This window comes from Argiope bruennichi, chromosome 6 (genome assembly GCF_947563725.1).
Source record: "Argiope bruennichi chromosome 6, qqArgBrue1.1, whole genome shotgun sequence".
NCBI lineage: Eukaryota > Metazoa > Arthropoda > Arachnida > Araneae > Araneidae > Argiope > Argiope bruennichi.
Window position 1 is genome coordinate 14,126,450 of NC_079156.1, and position 13,087 is coordinate 14,139,536.

The window sequence follows — 13,087 nt, forward strand, 5'->3', positions numbered from 1 at the left end:
TATTGCATTAATAACTATTGAGAATATATTCTTCTAGATGTTCTCAGTTAACAGCTGTAAGGAATTTTATTGATTATGTCAAATTGTATGGGCTAAGAGAGGACAATTTAATTTGCAATTCAGCATGACTTTAAATTATCACATTTCAGCTGCCAAGATCCAATTATTCCATTATATTTTAGTAAAATAAAAATGGATGAGAATGTATTCACAGGATATTTTTCACCTTTCTGGTCATTGGAAGCAGATTTGAATTTCCTAAAGAAATATTTATTTTTCTTTTATAATTATGGAATATGACATTGGGCAAATTAGATTCAAAACCATCAAGCTGCATATTCTTATAAAGTTTTGAGTGAAGTGTAAAACTAAAAATAAGTTGTGTGATTTGATATTCAAGATGACAAAAGATTTAACTCTGTGTTCCATCTTTTATTGAACATCTCTAAACAATGAAATGAAAAACAATGCAATGATAATTTAGTAACATGGAGCCATTCACTGAAATAAAAATTTTACAGATATATTGCAATAAGAAGTCATTTATTTTCACTCAAAAGAAATGTAACTTCTTATGAAAAAAAATATACATATGGATTTTCCAAGATCACATTTATGAACTTTGAGTTTACAATTATAAAAAGCATAAGCACATTTTAAGATCTATGTTTCTTTTTCATTTCATATAAATAATGGATTAATTCGATTTTTTGTCCTATCTCAAGCCTAGAAGGTTGAGAAAACTGTATCACAATAACATACGATTAGGGATTATACAACATTGTTGAGATATTTCATTTCAAATTGAAGGTATCCAGACTTTTTAATCACTGATTAACTGGATTACAAACTGTTATGTAAAAGATTTCATTCTAAGTACTTAAGTTACAGGATTATTTGATGGTCTGATACATAATACATTAACTTATATCCATTTTATGATTATAATACAGATGTGAATGATATGTGGTGCTTCAAACAAAGCAGTCAGGACATCACACAATTCCGTAAGAACATTACAAAACGTTCAATTTATATTTGAATGGAAAACAAAAATGTCAAAAAATAAATGATTTTGTAGTAATTCACATTCATTTTGGCATTTTATCTACTGATCAAAAATTGCTCAACAAAAAGAAAGCTTTGCAATAGCAGTTTTGAGAGCTGAAAAAAACATCCGACACCAATTAAAATTTGCGATTTTTCTTTCATGCTCATAATAATATTCTAAACAATAAAATCATAGATATTTTTAATCTACTATTTATGAAGACAAAAATATGCAAATACATTCTGAATCAATAATATCTGTCATAAATTCTATTTAGAAATGTAAAGGCAGTCGATTTTTTTTTAATAATGGAGTGGCATAGTTAAGTTCTAATGTATTTAGACAGTTACATTCATTTCTTACACAAATACAGGTTCTAAACACTGAAAATAGTTTTGCACCATTCCAAAGCAAAGGGTAGAATACAAACAACTATAACATAGCAATTAAAATTCTGTAACATATTCTAAGTGTATAAAAATAAGCCAAGTACACAATTGATAAAATATTCTAGAGCATACTTGGTCATTTTTTTTTTCATTGTTTTTCCCACATATTCGATGTTCACAAAATTATTTCTCCCTAAACATTTAACATTCACAAAACCCTTTGCTTAGGATATTGCCGAGTGTAGATCTGGCAAATTATATAGCAGATATATCTATATATTTATGTGTCATTAAATAACCTGCATATAGAAAGGTATGTAAGATTTGTTTTTTGAAGTCATGGGTACTTCAGAGAACAAGCTGATGACAAGAATCGTTATCAAAAAGTTGTATGACCACAAATAAATCCATGCTTTGAAAGCAAATCAAAAGACATTTACTGCAAGCAGAGCATAATATGATTATTTACAGATTTAAATGGATTAAGTTTTCAATTTTTTGATATTCCTAAATGACCCATTCTTGGAATTTCAAATTCAATTAATTTTACATAAACCTTATTATAATATTTTTTTTATAATACTAAGAGAAAGCAGGTTTATACTTAAAAGTATAGAATTTTCTATCTATTAAAATACAATGCTATGTAAAGAAAAATTTCTGCTCTGCCAGCTGATTTTTCAAACGAGGAACAAAGTACCATCTACAGAAAATAATGGAACCACTTTCTCACAGGGAGTTACGAACTTACTGAGAAAAAGCATCCAGTACAAGAAAACAGGTAACAATGAATTGACATCACAGAATAGACAACATTTATATAACAAATCTACAGGGAACTAACTAACTTAGTCATTTGTTCCCACCCCAAAGGGAATTTGATGTTGAGTATGACAAGTAACATGTAACAAATGTGAAACAACAACCATGCAGACAATACAATTTGATAATCGAAATGCGACTTTGGAGAGCAATTGGCAGTGCAATGATACTATCATTTTGTCATCTAACCCGTTGGCCACATGAGGTATTTTCATCTAATTCTCATCAGTTATGGTAGTCCACAGGATTGAAGCAATTTACATACAGCAATTTAAATTCTATCACCAGAATCAACAATAACTGTACTTCTGAACAAAATTTAAAAAAATTTCTATTGACAATTTTCATTTACAATATTTGTTATTAAAAAAAGATAAATAATCTATGAGAAATCAATCTAGGAAAAAATGCCACACACACTATCACCACATACATGGCTAGAATTTTAGGAAAAATTAAGATATCCATTGGCTCCATAGATGTCGTCATATTTGCATGAGTAGCTGCCACATCTGACGATACACAAATAGTAGTCCAATACAATCATATAAATGGAGAATCATCCTCAACACAGAATTCTTTATCGGGTACCATTTGGTCTGATGACCCAGGCAGTTCGTCAATAAATTTAGAGTGTTTGAACCATGGATGATCTAGTACTTCTTCTGCAGTTAGCCTTTCAGAAGGGTCCATTCTTAGAAGGCTCCTGATGAGGCATTTGGCCTTAGAGGATAAGTGATCTGGGACTGTGAAGCACCCCCTGCGGATTTTATTGAACAAACCACTTGGTTCTGAGTCATGGAAGGGGTAGCGACCAACCAACATTGTGTACAGCATGACACCCAGACTCCAACAATCAGCAGCTCTCCCAGAGTAGTTGCTGGTGGGACTAAGAATTTCTGGGCTCACATAAGCAGGACAACCATGTTTATCATTTAGCCAGTCATCATCCTCTTCTAAGACCACTGCATCATCTAGTGTTTCCAACTTTAATTGTGTTCTAGAAGGGAAAAAAAATTATCAGTAAACTGCATAAGATAAAATCTTTTTAACATGAAATATGCATTTCAAATTATTTAAGAAGATAAAAAAGTACCTAATTTGTATGTGTTTAACACAATAAAATACATTTCTTTATGCAATACTTCCTATATGATTGAAATTAGAAAAACTATTTACAAAGATACATTCTGACAAATTCTGAAAGTATCAATATACATTTATAATCAACTTTCTCCAGTCATCCGAAGTTTTAACTGGTTCATGTAATTTTTACTTTTCCTTAAAAATAGCACTTTTATTATAATGTTTCCAACTTAAATAAGACCTATCAATTATCCCATTTTTACATTAATGTCTTAAGGCATTGTTTATATTTATAGTAAATTATTAAAATTTGTCTTCTGCAAAAATTCTGTATTTGAAATATAAAATATATCAGAAATCGTGTTTATATATTAAATTAGTACATATAACCTCAAAATTTATTGGCAAGAACATAAGCAATCCACCGATTCCCAGCAAAGAACATGTGTACTGTTATTATATTAATCAATGACAATTTAACTAGTTGTCTAAACAGTTCATAATCAACTACTTTTGGAAATGTGTTGCATTCCGATATGGGCCCTATCTGAGTAGAGAAAAAATCTAAAAATATCTCAGGAAAATCAGAGATTAAGCTCTTGAAAAATCTAGCGGAAAGCGGTTCGAACTATCAGATATAAATATATATTTTATTTTTCTTTCCCCATTCTATGGCAATGTAGGGGCAACGATTGCGAAAGAAAATGTTGCAATTCCAAATCGTGCGTACATTTTCCAACGCACACAATCATTCTAAAGGAACCCGATAAAGAGATACTTTTCAGGAAACGCCATGAAGTCTTACGCAACTGTCTCTCCCTCCACCTTACCCATCCTCATTTACGTTGGCACACAGCCATCTCAGCCCATTCGCTGGGATATCCATCAGAAAACAAATATCCTTCCTACGGATTTAAGAAGCGAAAATTAACAATTCGGTTACGAGATGAAGTTTGCAACATTCACAATCACAACCTTTGACCTACAGAATTACCAATAGACACAAGGTCAAAACGCGGATTTCGAAAGACCCCAAATTTATCACAATTTCTATCTCGATGTGCGTGATCACCAGCAGCTGTTCCTTATTTTAAAATGTTAATATTCTGTTAAAAATGACGACAGGTGACTCTCGCCTCATGTTCTTAAAAAGTAGAATCAAAACAAAGAACAAAAAAATGTTCCCTGATCATTTGTCAATTCTAAAAACTGAAAATAATATTGCATGTAATTTGAATATTTAAAAATTCTTTACAATGTGCAAAATTATAAAAAAATGTGTTCTAATAATAAGCGGATAAATTATGCTAATTCTCTTTCAAATTACTTCCGCTATTCTTTAAAAACACACACATTTGTAATCATTTTTACTTTTTAAATAATAACCAAGATACGCTGCAATGTCTTTTGTAGTTCATTCGTATTTCATTTTCCCAATAAGAAAATTACACATTGCACTAGATGTCAGACATTGCGGAAATATTTTTCATAATTTCACGCCTCGTGTCGGTTTCGTTTTTTCCCCCTCAACTGCCAACCATTCTGTTCCTAATAGATCCGCTTTCCGCACGAGACAGGTCATATATTTTGAGGTCGTTCTTACAGCACAGGGCTGCAAACGACCTCAACAGTGTGTGCCACCCTCCTTATTTTGCCGACTTTTGTTTGCAGTCATTCGTCCGAGATAGAAAATCGGATCGCGTCTAGTCTAATTTTTATTGAGCGCGCGCATTTAGAAACCAGTTGGCAAAACCCTGCAGCTGTTCAGGAAATGATTTTCAATTTCGAAATTTTCTCTCGGATCTTGTTTACCTACACAATGTTGATCCTCCCGCCGGAAACTTATCTTGCCTTCTCCCCCCCCCCCCACCTTTTCCTTGAGCGTGAACCTGCAATTCAAGTGTGAAATTGCAAGTGGCGAGATGGGAACTTCCGGTACTTCCAAAGATGGAGAGAAAAAAAAAAAAAAGAAGTTCGCAGTATGCCATATTGTTTCTAAATATAAGCCATCAACTTCTTTATAATAAAATCAATAAAAATATAATAATCAATAAAAAGTCTACACATTTCTTTTGCACAATATAAAATATGAACGTCCCCTCTTCCACCGGAAAAAAAAAAACGATTTTAATTATCTAATGCGAGACTGTACTCATTTTAAAATTCTTTGCTATATAAATCATTTTAATATGAATTTTATTGCTTCTAAGTTTGCATAATATGCTAGTCTTTTGTGTCCATTTTTTAATCACTAAAATGAATTTTCGACTAAAAATTTTTATTATTAAATTAATTCAATTAAATAAAGTTCTCTGATTAAAGTAAATGCAATAATTAAAAAAAAGAATTCCATTCGCATATATATAAGTTTGTAAACTTGGAATGGTTAAAATGAATCAATTTGATTAAATAAATTGATCACAATATTTTATAAACATTTTTCGTATCGATAAAGGAAAAGCAAATCCTTTTTTTCAGTTATGCGTCGAATATTTATTCTTAATTAAACGACTTTGTATCTGAAAATTAATGTTCATGACTGAAAAACTGTAGATTGAATACTAATTCTTTGTTCAGGAATCTGGATATTTCTGACTGTTCTTCATAAAATTAGTACTACACGTCTCTCGATTTTCACTCACAAATCATGCCTTTTGCACTTCAGCAGTGCAATGCTGAGGTGGAATGTTCTTCCTTTTAAGCAAATACAAACTGGTACTCGACAGTTGGCTTCAAATAAAGCAATCTGTTCTTGGGACGGAAAAGAGAGACAGAGGTCGCCGCCACAAACAGCCATACAACCCTATCGAGGACGTTCAACGCTCAAGTGCGAACACAAAGCAGTTTGGTTCATCGTGGTGAGCAGTTCGGAACTTTCAGAATGGAAGGGGGGAGCAGGGGGTACCGAAGGTCAACTCTTTGTGCTCAAGAAATGCGCAAGGAGATAAAAGCATTCGATGCTTTTTTTTTCCTCTCCATCCACTCACGCAGAAAGAAAAAAACCGGTCTGAGCCGGTTTATCTGAAATTGAAAAGAGGGGAAAGAACGGATCTTGAAGGGTTCAATGGAGAAAATGGCCCCGAAACAAAACACGAGTGGGATCATCTCCTCAATTCGAAGATGAGAATTTTTGGAAATAAAAGAAGCCGAAAATAAAATGAAACAGCCGCGCGATTATTATTCTATTACTTGTTACCGAATACCATATTTCGTTACAAATGAGCTCGGATGAATATTTTTACATTGGAAGGATGAATATTTTAACAAACTACTATAACGAATACGTATTAATTGAAAAAAAAAATCTAAAATACATAATACCATTTTATTTATATTTAACATTAGCAGGAAATACTAACAAGTCTTAAGATTTCTCAATCTTGCGAGTTCTCTATTTTGCTATCTTAATGATGAAGGTCGCATTTAAAATAAATGTAACTTATTAAAATTACAACTTAAAATTAAAAAAAAAATAACATTCCTGACTGTTTTCAGAACTTTTATTATACTTTTTGTCATGCACAACTCATAGAAACAAAGTGTCTTCTCATTCTCCCCTTCCATTAAAAAAGGTAAGTTGAAAGGACCGAACGGAACGAAGTAAACAGTATAGGCCCTCGTGTACTTGAAGTCATAAACATTGTAATGCGACACATTCAGTAAAAATCCTAGGCAAGATCCTCATAAGAGTCAATGCCTTTCTGTCAAAAATGGCCTATCGAATTTTCTGACACCAAAAATGGAAGTCGAGGGCCTGCCTACCCTCGTCTTGCGTTTGCGCAGTGGCTCAACGATTTGGAGTGACTGCCTGTGCATCATTTGGAGAGCGTTTCTGGTGTTAAAAATGGTTCGCGATTCCGCTAATTATAGAAGAGTCCTTGCGTACGATTCAGTCAACGGGTGCAAGAGAGCGGGGGGAAAGAAGGGAGAGAATGGTGTGTAAATATAATTATTTTTTTAAAAATAACAGGCGAGAATACGCTCAAAATTTTATTTTTAGAGCATGATTACAACCACCTAATGCTGAATGGATGAATCAGTTTTCCGAATAAAGAAAAATCAATTCGCGTGCAACAACCTCCACAGCTTAGAAGCTAAAATGAGAAATTGCCATGGCAACATCAGACGCGTTTTTTACCTCCCCCCCCCTTCTGTAACGAGACATCGACGTATGTTTAATTTTTTATACAATTTTTATAATACTTTTGTCATAAATTTCGCCATGAATGGAATTTTAAAATACACGGAACTTTTAACAATAAATTATGCAGGCTTTAAATGACTATCAATGTATAGTTGTTTTTTTTTTTCCCCCAATGGCACAGAATCCACGCAATTTTTAAAATGTAATAGGGTATATAGGAAATATTAAGCGTTTCAGATCAACACTTTCTTTTTGTAGGCTATAAAGGAACAACAACAAAAAGTGAAATTTAATCGTCTGCTTACTTTTGTGGATCTTTAAAGACAAATTTCCTGAGCTTCAGATCCCGCAACACAATGCCAGCTGAATGACACGCTGCCACTGCAGATGCCACTTGCCTAAAAAGCGGAAGGGCTTCTCTTTCTGGAAGGTTTTTTTTATTCCGGACGTAGGAGTGTAGATCACCATAGCATCTTTGGAACACTATGTATGTACTAGATTTTCCAACAATCACCTCCACTATAGAATTTAAATGTGGATGGGAATCCAACCTAAAATGGCCCCGCAATACGTCTCGATACCTTTCATTTGGCACTACCTAGAAAAACAAGATTCTTCTTTTATAAGCGTTTCAACGTAAAACAGTTTTCAATAATTATTTTTAAATAAAACAACTACACGAGGTCAAAACATTTTCACATAATGCGTTTAATAATACATAAAATTACCATTCATTGCTTATAAGAAAAATTCACATTAAGATAAAATAAAAGTCAATATATTGGGCAATACCGCAATTTTGAGTACTGAAAATAAACTTTATAGAATGTCAATTATTTAAAAAATAATTTTCATCCAAATACTTTTAACATTGCAACAGATGCGACATTAAAATTATTGCATAAAAAATTAAATTCGACATTTTCATGTAAATAAATTCCGGCGTTTTTATTAATTTAGTTTGTATCATGGAACTCCAATATTTCTTCGATCAAAATTTTGGAACGGGAAGAAACGGCGTTTAACTTTTTTTTTTTCTTTGCTTAATTTCCTTTCCCTATTGATCCCATTCGAGATAAGATTCGGCAATGGGAAAAAAAAGAAAAGATTCGACGGACGCCTTTCTTTCGCAACATTCCTGGAGCGGAAAGGCAGCAAAGAAAAGGAATGATTTCCGGCTTCGGCAACTGAACGAGGAAAAAGGAAGGAGAAGAAAGAAAAAAACTAAGAAAAGAACTAGCATCAACTGCAGCATGACGAACATTTTAAAATTCGTGCACCACAACTTTTCAAGGCGCTAGTACTGAACCGAAAAGTTGTTCGAACAGCAAACAAACAAACAAACAAGAATTTGATCACAAATACTTAGTGGTTATAAGGAGGGAGGAGCTGTTCCTATTCGACAACAAAATTCTATTTTATAAAATAAAATCAGTTTCAATTCATCCCCTTTTTTTTCCAAACATGCACCTATTTTTCACTTTACTTTTTTGTTTGTAACTTAATAAAATATTGTCTCCCTCCTTTCTCCAAAATGTAAACAAAGAAAAAGGAAATTTATTTCTAATAAAAGAAACATCACATTTTCATCTTATTATGCTCAAATCTAGCATTTCTTCCTTAAATTAAGTGACAGTACTTATGAAATGTTGGATCATGATTCATCAAGAATTCAAACACAGTTTCCATATATTTCTTTCACAGAACAGAATGAACATGACATAGTAACTTAGCTTGTCAAAGCAGAATAATACTGAAATATCCCCAATCATTCCAGTGAAAGAATTGTGAGAAAGTCCTTCCCCATCTCTGGGGGATGGATGACTCAGAGCTTCCCCTCCTCACGGAGTGGAGGAATGAGATCAATTATACAAAGAGGAAGAGTTTGTGGAAGGAGAGCAGCTGCATTCCTTTACATGAAATGAATCAGCTGCCTGTATCAGACACCACTGATTCCTTCCAGTGATTCCTTAAGATTTGATAAAGTTATTGCATGAACATTTACAGAATGCAAATCTGATTACTTAATTTCAGATGAATAATTGTTTTCAGGATATTCAATAGACAAAAATTAAATGTTTTTCATAATCTTCCCCATTCATTAAAAGAATCAGAAAAACTCAAATACCACATTTAAGTATCTAAAGGTAAATGAAAAATTTCTTCCATGATATTTTGTAAAAATAAAGAAAAATCATAATGGCCTTGTAAATCACTTCAAAATATTACTTTCATTTCCAAAACCTTCCCTTTACCAAGCAAGAGGAAGAAAAAATATGCAGAATTTAATTGGTGATTATTACAATACTATTCATTTCTGAATATCAAAAATTTCTATATTTTAATACTCATAATTATGAATTTAATTTATTGTTTGATTAATAAAAACATCTAAATTTATTTCAATGATGACAAATATCAAAACCAATCAAAATTTCTCTATATAAATAAAAAGGACATTTCTTCAATAATTCATTACACAACAAGCTACATTATAAATAGCTCCAGTATGAAAACTATTTCCCCTTTTTTTAACATCAAAATAGAATCTTGATTATTATATATTACAGTTAAAAAAATTATCAAGTTAGTTAAAAAAGCCATTTACCAGCTGCTACTAATGTTTTAAATATATTATAAATTAATGATAAGGAAAAAGGTACTAATCTATAAACTTATTACTAAAAAATTCTTTAGAGCTTAATAATACAAATTGTTTTTTTTGTTTTTTTTTTTTTTACTTCAATTTAAATGAAAAAGGGAAATTATATATGCTATAAGGCATGCATTTAATATACTTTCAGATTATAATCGAATTTCAATTTAATTGAAAGCAATTAATGCAATGATACTGGGGGAAGAAAACTATTCAAAATCTATAAAATTATATTTTTTAAACTAATCAAAATAAATTACCAACTACTTTGAAATCAAGACTTTTTAAAATACATGTAGTTCATATGTTTTAAAATATGTACAGTTATGCAATAATGCAATTAAATGAACACAATGTGTGCAAAAATATCAACAGTTTTTCAACATTTTGTACTTTAATATAGATAGTAATTCAGATAATCCGCGTAATATTTAACAAATAATTTAATAGTAATTGACAACTTTTAAAGAAAAAAAATCAATCTGAATTTTTAAAACAACATTTAACAAATGATCTTATAATTAAATGACCAAGTTTTAAAACAAGTTAAATCTTCCGACGCTTCATCATACCTACAAATTAAAAACAAAAATTCTAAAGCAGAATAATAACTATTATAAAACATTACATTATTATACCAACGTTTGTTATATGCAAATTAGCAATCCTTTTTTTACAAAATATTCTAATGACAACGGAATCAACAGTAAATAAGTTCGATTTATTATCCAGTGCTCTTTCGTCGCCAAAAAGAAAAAAAATCGCCAATTTTAAACGGCAAACCTATTTACTTCGCATACAGAGTTGATCCGATTGGTTTACGAGGTTGCTAGATTTACAACATTATCGGAGATGCTACAAAGTATTTTCAAGTAAATATTTTCATATGATTAAATCAAGCTCTTTTTTTTTATGAATTGACAAACGAAGAAAACGTAATATGCTTACCTTGCAAACATATTCTTGTTGACTTTCAATATGAATACAACGTCTAAGGATGCTACCATCGAGTCGATTAAGTAGCAGATATTTATCTGCTATCTTTGTGGCAGTGAGAGGTTTATTATTTGGGAAAGTTGGTGGTGTGGCAGGCTGTAAGTTCGGGCTAAGATTACCCCCGCCAACACCTGGCTTTTCAAAGTTCGTCTGCTGTTTGTGAGCCACATTTCGTAAATTTAGTCGCAAGTTCAAGTTCGGTTTTGGTATTCGTGTAGCACAACTCATCGAGGTTGTAAAATGTATTCCAAATGAGAGAACAAGAAATGCGATTGCTGATGAAATATGATTTTTCACTTAATAAGTGATGATTGACATGCGATGCACAAGAAACACTTGGTCAATTTTAAAAAAGACTAGTAAATATCACAATATTGTATAATCCAAGAGATAATTATTTCTTCAACCTTCGTTTCAAAGTCGAAATACCTAGAAAAGAAAATTACATATGAGCTATCCATATTTTTTCACTTTGATTACAATTTAAAGAATCACATTAAATAACTGCAACACAAACAAAATAAATATACAATATGTTAACAGATAATATAGCTAGAACTTATATTCACGTTTAGCTAGATTATTTTAATACTCTACGATATTATAAACACATTTTAAAAATATTAAAATTATACACTAAAAACATTCTTACAAAATAAAACACATGTTCAGCTTCAGATCAATATAACATACTTTGTAACGGATAATGGATAAAAAATTGTAAGATAAAAATACCATTTCCATTAAACAATTTTATCAAATTTTGATCAAATGATAAATTTAAAACAAATATTTTATGTTACCAATTCAACAAAACTTTAGAAACAATTAATATTTAAAATTATCCTTATTAAAAACTGCATAATTTAATAATATACAAGTAAAAACAGCTGCAAAATTCATCCACAAACTAATCTATATCCAAAATGTATCCATATCCTGGTAGGAAAACTCATCAAACTCACTTTTAACCTCCTTTCCTCTGTTCTATTTATCACAATAATATCACCTAAAAGTTACAAGACTAATTCGATTCGGTGGTATATCGATCCCAAAGTCATGTGTGCGATTTTAAATCTGCATCTCCAACGAAAAGCCAGGAGTCAGCTAGTTGAGAGCCAAAAGCGGATGCAATAATATCGATCTAAAGCAGTAACGCCATATGCGCTCGCATGTAAACGGACGAAGTACACCTGTACCAATTAATGACAACTGCACATCTTTGACCGAAGTCTGGACGATACAACCTATAACTATCACAAACTATTAAACGTGTTATATTCCAGTAAATAAACAGGGTAAATGCATCACTAATCAACCTGACCTTTACACAGCCACGTATCTTTTTTGAAAATAACAGTTAAATATCCTCTTACCCGATAAAAAGTGTAATTCCATGTGCGAAAATAACTTAAACGGGTTCGGTACTTCCAAGTTGGGAAGTAAAATCGAATTTTAATCCACAGTGCCTTAGTCTAGGGACCGGCCGTTGGTTCTGGCCTACCCTAGTCAGAAGGCAGGACTGATATCACCGCACGACAACGTTGGAAGCTCCATTGTGCAACGATCTATAGACTGCGCATTAGCAGCGCGAATTGCATCCGCGAAAGTCAACAACCGGCATTACGGACATCCGCCCTACTCTACGCGAACTTGCCGTATCGTTGCTGAGACTATAGCACCCAAACTTTTCGATTTATAATTGTAAATAAATTATTTTTCAGCAAGATTCGAATAGTTTGGGAAATTGAAGTAAAAGAACGGGAGAGAGAATAACGAATATGAGTAGGGATTCTTTACTTTCCGCGGAGGGATATTTCACCGGGAGGCGGTTTCGAAAAGTGGAAATCATTGAAGGATTTTTAGCGGATGACGCAAGCGGATGGAGTACGTAGATGCGAGAATTAAAGCTTTTGTGTCGTCATCCATAATTCCCACAATAA

At 32.0% G+C, this 13,087-nt stretch overlaps 1 protein-coding gene across 2 annotated transcripts; it reads right to left on the bottom strand.

The window, feature by feature from the left end:
- Window positions 1-411: 411 nt before the first annotated feature.
- On the bottom strand, window positions 412-12,719 carry LOC129971197 (tribbles homolog 2-like). 2 transcript variants are annotated; one of them, XM_056084751.1, is made up of 4 exons: window positions 12,521-12,719; window positions 11,097-11,573; window positions 7,798-8,090; window positions 412-3,262 (listed from the first exon to the last, which is right to left on the bottom strand). In XM_056084751.1, the coding sequence occupies exons 2-4, from the start codon at window positions 11,370-11,372 to the stop codon at window positions 2,806-2,808; spliced, it is 1,026 nt and encodes a 341-aa protein (XP_055940726.1). In that variant the 5' UTR covers window positions 11,373-11,573; window positions 12,521-12,719; the 3' UTR covers window positions 412-2,805. The 2 variants fall into 2 exon arrangements, with proteins under 2 accessions (XP_055940726.1, XP_055940727.1); XM_056084752.1 differs by lacking the exon at window positions 12,521-12,719 and adding an exon at window positions 12,110-12,471.
- Between the last annotated feature and the right edge of the window lie 368 nt (window positions 12,720-13,087).